The 14,848-nt window shown below is 39.2% G+C and overlaps 1 protein-coding gene across 5 annotated transcripts in view; it reads left to right on the top strand.

Annotated features, from left to right (window-relative positions):
- Window positions 1–12,561, top strand: part of ARHGAP19 (Rho GTPase activating protein 19) — a 49,251-nt gene extending 36,690 nt beyond the window's left edge. For 2 of the 5 annotated variants that reach the window (XM_081267737.1, XM_081267740.1), the window contains exons 9-12: window positions 836–934; window positions 5,186–5,296; window positions 6,301–6,379; window positions 8,561–9,802. In XM_081267737.1, coding sequence (XP_081123863.1) covers window positions 836–934; window positions 5,186–5,296; window positions 6,301–6,379; window positions 8,561–8,694 — 423 coding nt within the window. In that variant the 3' untranslated portion in view covers window positions 8,695–9,802. Of the gene's footprint in view, window positions 1–835; window positions 935–5,185; window positions 5,297–6,300; window positions 6,380–8,560; window positions 9,806–9,827 lie in introns of those variants that run through there. The other 3 variants (XM_081267741.1, XM_081267739.1, XM_081267738.1) reach the window with 3 other exon arrangements.
- Window positions 12,562–14,848: the final 2,287 nt, after the last annotated feature.

Below are 14,848 nucleotides of genomic sequence, written 5' to 3'. Positions count from 1 at the left end.
CTAGCAGGAGCTCTTGGGAGAATTCCATAAGCTCTCCATGTCTCAATGTCCTTATCTATAAAATAGGGGTAATAGGGCTGGAGTTGTGGTAGAGCGCTTGCCTGGCATGTGTGAGGCCCTGGATTCGATCCTCAGCACCACATATGAATAAATAAAATAAAAGATCCATTGACAACTAAAAAAATATTTTTAAAAATATAGGGATTATAATTCCACATTCAAGGAATAGGAAAAATAGTACTACTCAGAGTAACTTAATATATTTTTATTTCTTTTTTTAAAATATTTATTTTTTTAGGTGTAGATGGACATAACACAATGCCTTTATTTTTTATTATTATTATTATTTTTAGAATTTTTAATATTTATTTATTTTTTTTAGTTCTCGGCGGACACAACATCTTTGTTGGTATGTGGTGCTGAGGATCGAACCCGGGCCGCACGCTTGCGAGGCGAGCGCGCTACCGCTTGAGCCACATCCCCAGCCCATGCCTTTATTTTTATGTGGTGCTGAGGATAGAACCCGAGTCCCGCCCATGCTAGGCGAGCGCCCTACCGCTGAGCCATAATCCCAGCCCTATATTTTTACTTCTTTTTGGAAATATTATTTCTGCTTTTGTTTTTTGTGTGCTGGGGATGGATCCCAGGGCCTTTCACATCTAGGGCCTTACCCATTCTATTTCTATCAATGAGCTGCATTCCGGGCCACCGTTTCTGCCTTTGTAATTTGCTTGATGACCTACTGATGTATACATGCAGACTCATTTATTCCTGGAGTTTTTGGGTATTTACACTAGGAGAATATTAATAAAATGTTCTCTGTATTTTCTTTTAGTTTCAAAAGCAGTCTTTGACTCAGACACCAGGGCGAGAACCTTCCACTCCCCGGGTACAGAAGAGGGCCCGTTCTCGCTCCTTCAGTGGGCTTATTAAGGTAGGTATGCTGTGCTGTCTTTTTCAGTAATGATTGTGAGGAACTATAACAGTCTGACTTTTTCTTATGCATAAATAGGTTTCTTTAGTCCTTGGACTCCTTTAATGGATTAATTTATAAGGGGTAAAGATAGGATTTGGAAAGGCTTTTTTTTTTTTTTCAAAACATTTTGGTGTGTTTTAAATCAGAGATGGGGTTCTCCAGTGCAAAAGAAATAAAGGTTCTTCCTTCTCTTCTGGGGCTGAGGACAGAGTTCTCATTCCTGAGCAATGTGGATGGTCTCTTTTGCTTTCTGACCTGCTTTATAGTACATACTTCTTTATTCAACTTGATAAACCCATGGAAACAGTGAGGAAGTTGAGAGATTGGGGACATTGTTAGAAAAAATGGATTTCTATTAGGCTAGTGAATTTTTATTAACTCAAATTTTGGTAAACTTATTTTTTTTTTACTGTTGTTGTATTCTCTTCCCTTGTATCAAATTTACTAAAAATCTTACTTTTAGAATGAATGTAAAATATATTTCTGTGCTTTTGCTGCCATGACCTTATTTACAGATTCAGTTGACAAGTCTTCACAGATGATCTGGACTTGTAGTTGAAAAATATTGCCATAAGGTGGCAGTAGATAACTTGGATATGGGGTTCAAATTTCCATGCATAAACTAAGGCAAGGTTCTGGTTAACTTGAGAGGTATTTTGTGTTCTGTCTTCTTTACTTCCTCCTTTCCAGGGGCTATCATCCCCAGTTCTTTTTGTTTTTTAACTTTTGAGACAGGATCTTTCTAAGTTGCTGAGGGTCTTGCCAAATTGCCCAGGCTGGCCTCACACTTGAGATCTTCAACCTCCTAAATCACTGGGATTATAGGTATGTGCCACCACACCAAGCCCTTTTTATATTTTTCTTTTCTTTTTTTTTTAATATTTATTTTTTTTAGTTTGTATGTGGTGCTGAGGATCGAACCCGGGCTGCACGCATGCCAGGCGAGCGCGCTACCGCTTGAGCCACATCCCCAGCCCCCTTTTTATATTTTTCATTTTGAGACAGGGTTGCTGAGGAGGGCCTCCAACTTGGAATCATCCAGACTCAGCCTCCTGAGCCATTGGAATCATATCAGCGTGCCATCACTCCCAGCCTATTTTTCTTTTAAAAATTGTTTTAACATTATTAAGATATAAAATTCAGTAACATTAAGGAACCCTTTGATTATAACTTCAAGTTTATGTTTTAAAAAATGCATACCTTGGGGGCTGGGGATGTGGCTCAAGCGGTAATGCGCTCACCTGGCATGCCTGGGGCGCTGGGTTCGATCCTCAGCACCACATAAAAAAAAAAAATAAAGATGTTGTTCTACTGAAAACTGAAAAATAAATACTAAAAAAAAATTCTCTTTTAAAAAAAAATGCATACTTTGGGCTTGGGTTGTGGCTCAGGGGTAGAGCATTTGCCTCACATGTGTGAGGCAGTGGGTTCAATTCTCAGCACCACATATAAATAAATGAATAAAATAAAAGTCCATCAACAATTAAAAAATATATATTAAAAAAAAATCCCTTGTGGTGAGCATGATGGTGCATGCCTGTAATCCCAGCTACTTAGGCTGAGGCAAGAGGATTGAAAGTTCAAGGCCAGCCTGGGCAACTAAGGGAGATACTGTCTCAAGACAAAAAAAGTAAAAAAAGGGCTTGGGATGTTTCCTGGTGGTAAACACCCCTGGGTTCAATCCTTAGTAACATCAAAAAAACAACAAAATTTGTAATTTTTTTCTCCCTTTAAGCTGCAGTGATTAGCAGTTACAGACTGATCCCTAGGTTTTTTTTTTTTTTTTTGTTGTTGTTGTTATTGGGGGCAGTAGGGAGAGTGGTACTGGGGATTAAACTCAGGAGCACTCGACCACTGAGCCACATCCCCAGCCCTATTTTGTATTTTATTTGGAGACAGGATCTCACTGATTTGCTTAGTGCCTCACCATTGCCAGGTCTGGTTTTGAACTCATGATCCTCCTGCTTCAGCCTCCAAAGCTGCTGGGATTGTAGGCATGTGCTACTGTGCCAGGTTTAACCCTAATTTTGATTCTTGTTACAATTTGTAAAAGTATAGAATTCACTTTTAATGCTGATCTGCTAGGGCCAGCAGCTTCTGGTATATTGGGCCTTCTTGATGTCAAAGTTTGCTTTCAGTAGAGTGTAAAGTTACATGGAATGGGAGACAATATTTGCAAATTATATACGTGGTTAGGAGTTAATATCCCAAATATATAACAAACATCTATAACTCAACAGCAAAAACCAGCTTCATAGCCAGATGCAATGGTGCATGCTTGTAATCCCAGCAGCTCGGAAGTCTGAGGCAGGAGGATCAAGAGTTTAAAGTCAGCCTTAGCAAAAGCAAGATGCTAAGCAACTGAGTGAGACCCTGTCTCTAAATAAAATACAAAATAGGGATGGGGATGGGGGAATGTGTGTAGTCATTAATGATATAGAATTTCTGTTCAAGAGGATGAAAAAGTTGTGAATGGTGGGTCAATGGTTGGACAACACTGAATGTACTTCATACCACCATGTTTCTTTGACTGAAGTTAGATGCTATAGTTTTCTGTCTTTGTGAGTTAGCTTTAGGTGCATTGCTAATTGTTGCTGGAAATGTAAATATAGTATTCTCTTAGCAGCTATCCACTTCTTTACTATAAGAGAATTTAGAACTTTATAAAGAGCTTATAATTCTATCAGGATAAAACATTTAAAACATAGTGTTAACAAATTTTTATAAATTAGAGAGCCAGAGTGTTTATTATAAATGAAGATTTTTTTTTTTTTTTTTGTATCCAGGATTTAACCCAGGAATTTTACCACTGAGCCACATCCCTTTTCAAAGTATTTTTATAGGGCACTGGGTTTGATCTTCAGCACCACATAAAAATAAAGATATTGTGTCCACCTAAAACTAAAAGATAAATTTTTTAAAAAAGTATTTTTATTTAGAGGCAGGGTCTCGTTGAGTTGCTTAAGTTGCTGAGGCTGGCTTTGAACTGGAGATCCTCCTGCTTCAGCCTCTCCAGCTGCTGGGATTATAAGCATGTGCCACTGTTCCTGGATGTAGCTCAGTGCTATAGCACACCTGGGTTCAATTCCCAGTACACAAAAATAAGTTCCCAAAGACCTGGGTTCTTTTCAGTTCTTCACTTGGTTTTCCATGGCATTGGTTTTGTCCTGTAGTTAACTAATCTCAGTGCAGCAGTGTTTAGAGGACATGCTTCCTCATTCAAAGCATATAGTCTGTGTTCCAGCATCTTTTTCAAAAGGGCTGCAGTTTGACTGGCTCTATCCTGTTTTCTTTAAAATTAAAAAATAAATTTAAACATTTCTCATCAGCTTAAGGTATAACTGACCCCTGCCCCCCCCACCCCACCCCCCCCAAAATCCTGCTCTGATCTTTCTTTTTGGCTAGGATATTTTTCCTCCAGAATGCCTCATGTAAATAATTTAAATAAATTATTACATCAGACTGTTTTGAATATTGCTGCTGATATTTATAATGTAAAGTTTGATGTTTTAGTTTTGATGTATTCTTTTTTTTTAATGCAGATTTATTATCCAATGGGGAAAAAAAGGAAAATTTTATCCAAAGATCATAGTATTGTCACCATTAGCTGTTACAGTTGGTTACATGAGCTTCCAAGCTGTTCAGAGATGAAAGGGCTTTTAGCTGTGCTTTGAATATCAGTATAATCATGTGATCTTCTTAAGAAGTCCTGTACCCTCTTGTGGCTTTATTAGGAACTCTTAATAGAATTCCTCCAAATTTTCCAGTCCTGTGTGAGGAGATGACAAGGAAGCAAAATCCTATAGACCAGTCTCCATATCCTGTTATGGGGAGGGGAGGGGACTCTTGACAGCTGCTAGAGATAACACATCTTTGGGGAGAAAACTATACTGGTAAGTAACAGGCATTTCTTTTATGGTTTTAGAGGCACACTGCAGTTTGCTTGTGGTCTGTGATTTAAGTGAACTATAAAGTTTCTTCTAATGTCAGCCCTTTTAAATGTGGAGGAAAAGTGTTCACTTAAAGAAGAGCAATGATTTCAGGTGTTTTGATGTTTTGCTTTCCCTTTTATGAGAGAGCCTGGGAGGATCTTTGAAGAAGTTAACAGAATAATGAGGTTTTTTTTTTTTTTTAATGATAGGAAATGTAGTTTAAAGGCCAAGATAGCTACAATAAATGTTTGTAAATTATTTTCTTTTCCTAAATCAGCGCAAAGTCCTGGGAAATCAGATGATGTCAGAAAAGAAAAACAAGTACCCTTCGCGAGAATCTGTGGCTGTGGATGAATTGAAGAGAGACAGCAAAGAGAACCTAAACTTAGTAAGATGCTATTTTGTGTACTTTCTCTCTGTATGTGCACATTTGTAGAGAGCTTGTGTGTTTTTTTTTTTTTTTCTTCTTTTTCTTTGGTTGATTGGATCTCATTATGTTGTTGAGGCTGGCCTTGAACTCATAATTCCTTTCAGCCTCCTCAATAACTAGGGTTATAGGCACACACCAACCATGACAAACTTACGTTTGGAAAAAAATTGATGTACAGTCATTTGTTTTACTGTGTTACCCTGGGCCATTCAGTTATGCTTTTTTCAATTAATTCTTTCATATGCTGATATCGTCTTTCTATAGTTTTTAAGATCATTCAGCAAACATATTTTTTTAAAAAATATTTTTTAGTTGTCAATGGATCTTTGTTTACTTATTTTTTTGTGGGGTACTGAGGATTGAACCCGGTGCCTCACACATGCTAGACAAATACTCTACCACTGAGCTACAACCCCAGCCCTCAGTAAGCATATTTTAAGTTCAAGAAGACTATAATTATTCACAAGCACTAAGTGACCAATATGGTGCAGCAGTTCCGTAATCAAGTGTTGAGAGATTCCACAGGCAGGTAACATTTGAGCCAGGCCTCCTTGGCTGTGCATTACCTGTGGGGTAGTCCTTCAGGGTGTCCCCAACCTGGCTGCTTCATTAAGCTACCAGTAAATCAGTTAAGATTAATGAAATGCAAATCATCAGTCTCAGTAAAACTCTTCACATTGAAATTGAATGTAAATAATTCCGTTAGCTGGGAATGATGGCACATGCTTGCAATTCTAGCCACTCAGGAGGCTGAGGTAGGAAGCTTGCAAGTTCAAAGCCAGCCTCAGCAGCTCAGCAAGGCCCTACACAACTTAATGAGACATATCTCAAAATAAAAAAAGGGCTGTGGCTGTGGCTCAGTGATAAATCCCCAGAGCTGGGGGAAAAATATTCTGTTAGTAAAGTATATCTATAAGCACTGACACTAGCATTCAAACCTTCATAAAATTTTCTTGTTTCAGGTATTTTCTGGCTCTCCAGCTATTACGATGACTCCAACAAAATTGAAATGGTCTGAGGGAAAGAAAGAGGGGAAAAAAGGTACTAATTGTACTTATTGTCTGTTCTTGCTGAGTGTACCTATTTAGTCAAATCAGTGGCAGTTTTTGAATTCCCAGGGGTGGTATATTTGGAGATAGCTGAAATGTAAAAATGACAAGGCCAGGTCCTTGTGTTGAATTCTTTCATGAGATAGGTATGCTACTTAGTACTGCCCCAGATGCCAAGAGGTAGAGCTTCAAACAGATCTACCTGGTCCCTGCCTGCTTGGACTGACGGGACATATGTATAAGTTACCTTAAGAATATTTGTTAAGCAACTTTAAAAAAAAAGTGTGAGTGATTCATGAGACCAACAACAACAAGTGCTTGGTGCATGCTGGTGGAATGGTTATGTCCCTTTTCTGTGTAGTTGTCAGCCTTGATCAGCAAAACTTGTCCGATGTTATAGGACTCTGAAAATTGTATACCACATGTTTTTTGAGGCTGTTTAGTCCTGAAAGGATTGTTTGATGGTGAGACTGCTGATTGTTCCAGGTTCTTCTGGCAACTGCTGTGCTTTTCTCTGAAAGAATTGGTAGTTCACTGGAAAGACTGTGATTTGTGTTGGTCCTTATTTGAGTCCTCATTCCTCTGACCAAGGAAAACCACTCATTCTCTCTGAACTCCAATTTTCTCCTCTGAAAATGAGGATGATACAGGTGTAGCATCCTTAATTTAAATTTAGAAAGCTGAAATCAGCCTTCAAAATCTGAAATTATCCCCAAGCAGTTTTTAAAAATTTTTTTAAGTTGTTGATGGATCTTTATTTTATTTATATGTGGTGCTGAGACTCAAAAGCAGTTAGTTTTTCACACATGCTTACCCCTGAGCCATAACCCCAGCATTTTGACTTTTATTTTTATTTTTATTTTGGTCCTGGAGCACACTGAAGCACATCCCCAGCCCTTTTTTTGTATTTTAGAGACAGGGTCTCACTGAGTTACTTAGGGCCTTGCTGAGTTGCTGAGGCTGGCTTTGAACTTGCAATCCTCCTGCCTCAGCCTCCCAAGCTACTGGGATTACAGATGTGTGCCACCATGCCCAGTGTGCATTCTGACTTTTAGAGTTTTGGATTAGGGATATTCAACTGGTAAAATCTAAAAATCCTCCAAGTCTGAAACTTCTGGTTCCAAGAATTTTGGATAAGGGATATTTATCCTGTAGTTAGACCTACTTGACAGATTTATCACGAGACTCAATTGAAATAATATTTTTAGAAATACATTATAATTATTAAGGCCTTAACAAGTTGTAATAGTTGTTACTGAGGAAAACCAGATGAGAGCTGGCCTGGTTATATATAGATGATCTCTAGCTTAACATACTTGTTTTACTACTGAGACATGAGCAATAATTACTGTTTGAGACATCAGAAGTAGGAAGAGAACAAAAGCCCAATCCTTGTGGATGAATCTTCATTCTTATCTAGAAAATTAGATTTCACTATAGTCTTCTTATCTTTGAAGGAATTATCTGAGCTCATGTTTCTTTCCTTCTTGCTTCTGACTTTGGGGCAAGGGCTCTCTGAGGCAAGAACAGCATTTGAGTTATTTATGTCTAAATATTTCTATCTGTATGTCCATGAGTCAAAACTAAGTATAAGTTATTTTTGAAGGATATGTTGTTTTGTATCTATTACAACTTTAGTTGCTATCATTTTTGAAGATAAGCAGGAAATAATAAGTCTTTCTATCTTGAGAACTCTATTTTGGAAAGAAAGAAATGAATTTAACAAATCAGCCAGTTTACTATTTTATTGAGGAGTTTTAGAGCAGGGGTTTTTGACCTGTTGTCTGTGGCCTTCCTAAGGGGTCTAATAAAGTCCCTGGCATTATTGTTGCACTCTTTTATGTGAGTTCATATGTGCATTTTTCTTGGGGAGAGAACCTATAGTTTTTGTTAGATTCTCAAAAATGGTAGTGGTTCAGAAAGATATAGATGCACAGAAAATGAATGACCTTCAGGCCAGGCATTATCACTCTGTCCTGTCTCTGGTCACTTCCTCTGTCTTTTCTTGCTATTATGGTGCTAGCTATTCTTGTTTTCCTCTTTTTTTCTTTAATTTTCTTTCGTCTATAGTAGCTTACTGTCATCTTCCTAGCCCTCTTCTTCTTCTCTTGTAGTTTTAAAAAATCTGTCTTCTCTGCTCTTCTCTCCTCTTGTTTTTTTTTCCTCCTCTTAGTAGCTGGGTCTGCTTCTCCAGCCCAGTTCTGTGCTCTGTGTGTCGACTATCAAACCAGCATCTCCAGGTCTGAACTTTGTTTTAGTCTCCAAGTCTGCAGATCCAAGAGCCTGCAGTGTGTTTCTTTAACATAACAATGAATACAGTCCTAAGTTTGTTTTGGTACTGATGTTTATAAAAATAACAAATGTTCTTTGAAGAAGATAATGCAATTTTATTATCACCATCAATAACATAATCCCCAAAGACTTCTATTTAGCAAAGGGTTTCTCAGCCTTGGTACTATTGTCATTTTGGGTCACTTAATTTTTTGTTGTGGGGCTTCCCTGTGCATTGTATGATGTTCAACAACATCTCTGGCTTCTACCCACTAGATACTAGTTGTGACAACCCCAAATGCCTTCAGACATTACTAAATGTCTCTTAAGGGGGAAAAGTCACCCCCAAATGGGAACAACTGATTTAGCCTGTATTTATTAATGGAATTAAAAAATAATGTTATTCTCAGTAGTCACAATCTTACCTGTTCTTTAAGGTTCAGCTTGAAACCCCAGATCCTCTTTGAAACCTTCCTATCTAACTCCACCAGATAGAATTACTTTTTTCCTTTGAACTCTGATGCTACTAAACTGGAAACAGTGTGATTTATGGTTATTCACTTTACATGTGTTGTCTTATTTCTATCTGGTTTCTTTTCTGGGAGACAAGGGTCAGACTTTAAGTATTTGTGGCCTCTGTCTTCTGTTATTCTCTGTCTCGCAATGATGACAGTGCCTTGTTCTATTAAGTGTTCATCACACACTCACTATTAAGAGGGGCAGAGGTATGAGAGCTTGAGCTCTGTATTCATTTAATGCTTGGGTCCAGTCCCCTGCTTTGCTGCTTAATAGTTGTATGTCCTAGGACAAATCACTGGTGTAGGTTGCAGATCCTTCATCTGTAAAATGGCAGGATCATTGTTTCATGTGCAGCTAGTTTTGAGGAGAAATGAGAAAAATGCACATAAAGAACTTAGAGCAGCACCCAGCACTAAATATGTACCTAGTAAGTGGTACATGTGAGTACCATTAAGATGACTTAATGAAGTAGGGTTAGGTCAAACAGACAGGTGATGTTTACTTGGTAGAGAATGAAGTTCTCAATTAAATTCTTTAACTTTCAGTTTGTATAACGTGTTTAGTATAGATTCCCATAGCTTTTGAGTGGGATGTTTGTAAAATGAAATATTTATACATGTGTCTAATGCTGTTGTTTTCCTTCAACCTAGGATTCCTCTGAAGAATCTCCAGTCATCCACCCAGAATTTTCTCTTTAGTGGGCCAGTTTCTTTTTTGTTTTTTAATGCACACAATGAAGCTGGACTTGCAGCTAGCTTGCTGCATTTTGAATTGAGAAAGCCAACTAACACTGTGACCTGACTGACACTCTAATCCTACTCACTGGATGATGCTGGCAAGCTGTGCCTCCTGAGGGAGCAAGCTGTTCTCCCTTGCTTTCTCTTTTTAACATTATGGGGAAACCACTAACCAGCCACCTGGCTTATACAGTGTAGCAAATGAACAGAACCAGGTGGTGTGTTTAGGCAGGTTCTGTTTTAAAAAACCTGAAATTTGTGCTCAACTATCAGTGATTTTTTTTTTTTTTTAATTCTAGAGGATTGATGTTATTTTAACTGGGGCTTTACTCTGTTTGACAGTGTTGGGGGATAGTTGTTTGTTATTTACTTATTTGTTGTTTGTTTATTTCTTTTCCTTAAAAGCCATTTTTTTGGAGGGGAGGGGCATTTGTTACCTAAATGGGCTCTTGATAACCCAAAAGCCTTTCGGTCTTTTTCAGCTTGAGCTTTGGGATAGCTCTTTAACTCAGGATGCTGTATTCCTCAGTATCTTATTTGTGTTCAAGGAATGTATAGCTTTTTTGGAAACGTCTTATTATTCTTGAGTCTAAGATTATAGGATGTTTGACCTGCAGTATTGTAAGCAGAATTCAGAACAACACTGTATTTTAACAGATTTCAATTTTAAACTGTTTTCCCTCCCCCACTCCCTCCCTTCTCTCTCTTTCCTTTCCTTCCCATTTCTTCAGTGATGCAAAAATAATTGTGTAGTTGCTGAGGTTGTCCCCTTCATTCAGCATCCTCTCACCTAAAACATCTCTGGTGCCAATGGAATACTTCTGAACCAAATTCTTGTGACTCAAGAAAAGTCACTGACCTTCCTAGAGGTGTGCTGAATCATTGTATGCAGTGGGAAGCTCTAGAGTGCACCTAGGGGGGCTGGCTGGCTGCAGGTGGAGTCCTGTTGACCTTCCCAGGGACCAGGTGTGCAGCTAGATTTTTCTGAGAGCAAGTTGGAATCAGAAGAAAGGAGTGAGCAGCAGTCTCTGTAGAGCCTATAGGATTTAAAGAAGAGACTGTTCTTATTTGGAAGTAGTTGTGGCTTTTCCCCAGTCCTCAGGAGCAGATGCTGTACTTCTCCTCTCCTTATCAAAGGGGCCATGGGGAGAAATTTGGAGATGGGGCTGGAACTTTTGCCTTTTGGGTTGTGTATGTTCACATATGTTTGAGGTGAGCAATGACATGACTTTAGTCTTGTATGAAATATTAACTGTCTGGCAAACAGCATGTGGCAGGTGAGAATGTTCAGGTGTGTGCCTGACTGTGTTAAGCTACATAACCATCCCCACCCTGTGTGCTGGACCCATGTCAGGCCACTGTAGGGAAGCAGATGCCCAGCAAAATATGGTTTGCTGACCTACTTTTACATGATTGAAAATGCTGCATTATTGCCGAAACAAAAGATGATTCTGGGCAGCAGAGTTTGGCTTTGTGTCTGACTCTTGGTCCTCTCTTCCATACTAAACTGTTTCTTTTGCTGTTGTAACAGCAATAGTGAAGAAAGTGTATAATTTGGCCTTTAGTACTAATAGACTTAAGGACAGTAGATGCGTGGGAGTATTAACCCATTAAAAGCCCCTTTCTCTGGGGCAGTTTTAGGTCATTGTTAAAAATATTAGCAAATTCAACTGTATAGGTTTCTATTTGACTTCTTTTCTTAAAAGTTGCATTTATCTAAAATATTATTATCTGGTTACTTTACTTCTTTCTCTTATTAAGAAAAAACAGTTTCTTACCCCAGATACTCAGAGACTCCTTTTGGTATCACTAAATCAAAGTAGTTTTCTTTCTTAATTCTGTACTACCTTCTTTATTCCTTTAAGTGTATTTCATCCTGGAGTAGGGTGGCAGTCTATTAAACATAAGTCTGGCATCAGGTAGAGCAGAACAGTGACCAGATACCTCCTTGTCACCTGTTAGTTCTGTGCTCAGTTTAAGAGAGGTGGTTGACACTTAAGAGATGCTATTTGGATAAATGGAATCAGTAACCCAGGGTAGTGTTCTGGCGTGAGGATGGTGAGAGATGTTTACCACATGCACACGCTTTTATATAGCTAGTTCCCTGGTACAGTTTATGTGTGTATTTGGGTCTGTTTTTTATTTATTGATTATATTTTCACTTACTTTAAATGTATTATAGCCATTTTTTTAATAGAAGCTGTGATCCAGTTGGAAACCACATTTGAAGAGTAATCAGTATAACCTTTTACCTTATAATATGTAACTATTCTGATCCTATGGAATCTTATAGAAAACAGAAAAAAAACCCCTTCCTCATTGCCATGGAAGGTTGCTATCTCCCTTCTGATGTGGTGGGCAGATATTTTTGAGCCAGTATTAGTTAATTTTTTAACCTATGTTTTTTAAATCGGTTTTGTTTGTGTTTATTTTTCATGTTGGAACAGTCTCTTTGGATGTGTCTCTTCTTGTGGCTTTTAAAGTTTTATTTCTTTCTGTGGTCAGCTGCCATGGGTTTTACGTGATGTCAGTATGGGGTGGTGTATATGTGCCAAGGGTGTGCACGCATGAAAATACAGACCGCTTCCTTGATTCAGTTCTGTGCTGGAGGAGCTCCACTGTCTGAATTAGCGGGAGCCACAGGCACTGAGTTTCCAGCCTTTTACAGTAATGGACTTTTGCACTGGGAATAGTGATTTGGTTTGAAAAACTCCACTGCAGCAGTTGAAGGAGGATCAGACCTCTTTCAGCTTGAGTGTCAACAGGTTAGAGGAGCAGGTAACGAATCATAAGTGAACCAGTTGACCTTCCACAAAGGAGAGCTCTTTACCTGGAATGGCCACCAAGAGATAAGAATGACCAGGGGACCCCTATGGGAAATGAGGCAGTACAGGGCTGTGAACTGTGGGGACCACTGGATGCTTCATAGGTGACTGTTTTGTTGACCTCCAGGCAGGCCAGTTGACCCTAGAGTCAGAACAGAGCCATTCTTCCCTCCTGAGCAGGAGTTTTGGTCAGCTTCCCTCACAGGAGTCTGCGGTAGCACATGGTTTAAAATCCTGCTTTCTTGGGAAACTTGTGGTCATCGGGGCTGTGCCCCACAGTCTGGCCATGGGACCATGCCACATGGGAGGCATCTTTGGGAACCATGGTCTCTAGACTCTATCTGCTTCCTTGCTCCTTCCAGGGCCCCACACAGAGGCTGGAAGCTGATGGCCCCCTTTCAGAGTTCTCACCTGCATAGAACTTCTTTCCCCAGCAGAGATCGTCCCTTTCCTCCTCTGCCCCGAAACTTTTGTACTGAAGAAGAGGGCCTAGATCGAAAATTGGACACCAGCAGGACATTGCAAACTTTGGGGGCAGATTTGGGTTCCTATGATGTACAAACTTTTGAACCAGTGGTAATTAGTCACATGGCAAACTCAACTGTAGAAAGCTGGCCTTCCAGACAGCTAATGCTGAGATCTTGATGGAGGAGGGCTAGTGAGAAGGTAGAACACAAATAGCCCCAGTGCTTGGGTTACCATGGAAACCGGAGTGTGTGAGGCCACAGCCTGAGCCAAAGAGCCATTGAACATGCCCCTTACATATTTAGGGACCAGCAGAACCTGCTGGGAAAAACATTCCCTCACCCCAGGGTCCTGTCTTCCTAGCAAGGGTTGTCTATGCACTATTTAAGAACTTGCTTAACAACCGAAGCAAGGTTTCTTAAGAGAGAAAGTTTCACCATTTTTTATTCATTTTATTTACTATATATATATATGTATGTGTAATTATAAAGAAACAATCATATGCATTGTCTTTTCTATTTATGTAATATTCTGAAATTAAATTTCTTTTGTTTTATATCATAGACTTTGACTGGTCTCTTAGTTCACATCATTGGGTTATTTTGAAAAGAGAGGTTGCCTCTGAATCTATGGAACAGATTTAAGAAAGGCTCTTGGGCTGAGGTTGTGGCTCAGTGGTAGAGCCCTGGGTTCAATCCTTAGCACCACTTAAAATAAAATAAAATAAAATAAAGGTCCCAAGTATAATGTGTCCAACTATAACTAAAAAATAAATATTAAAAAAAAGGCTCCTCTGACCATTGTGGTGGCACATAGCCCACAATCCCAGTGACTCAGGATACTGAGGCAAGAGGACTGTAAATTTAGGGCACCCTCAGCAACTCAGCGAGGCCCTAACTCAAAAAAAAAAAAAAAAAAAGTCCTGGGAGAGTAGCTCAGTGGTAGAACATCTTGGTTCAATCCTCAGTGCTGATAGATAAATAAATTATTTCTTTTTGGCTTGTTTTTCAGCTGGGTGGGTAGCTCAGGGGTAGTTGGACTTGGGAGCAGATAAGAAATGCAAGACACTGGGCTGCTGAACCTCCTGATGTCCTGTGACTTGAGTGCTTTGCACAGATCACAGTTCCTCACATAGTATCTATTTCCTCGCTTAAAAATAAGGACTGAGAGTTACAGTAATAGTAAAAAACTAGATATTTAGACAAGTCTTGTTGAAATGTTTCTGTCACATGAATTTTGGGGGAAACACAGATATGGTAACAATACCATAAACTGGGTGGCTTATGAACAACCCAAATTGCCAGGTATGGTGGCCTTTCTGGAATTCCAGTTCCTTGGGAGGCTGAGGAAAGAGGCTTGCTTGAGCCCAGGAGTTTCAGACCAGCCTATGCAACATAGACCTTGCCTAAAAACAAAATCAAAACCCCAAAGGGGAAAAACAAAAACAACAACAACAAAAATAAAACAAGCACAATTGTATTTCTCACATTCTGGAGGCTGGGAAATCCAGGGTCAGGATGCTGGTAGATCTGGTTCATAGCTGCCATCTTTTCCCTGTAACTTGCATGGCAGAAGGGACAAGGTTTTCTTTGGGGCTTTTATAAGAGCCTTGTCCCTATTCTTGAGGGCTTTACCCTCTTTACC

Source organism: Spermophilus citellus, assembly GCF_964194105.1.
Source record: "Spermophilus citellus genome assembly, chromosome: 15".
NCBI classification, from domain to species: Eukaryota; Metazoa; Chordata; class Mammalia; order Rodentia; family Sciuridae; genus Spermophilus; species Spermophilus citellus.
Note: the sequence above shows the minus strand (reverse complement) of the source record. Positions and strands in the feature narration are given on the sequence as shown.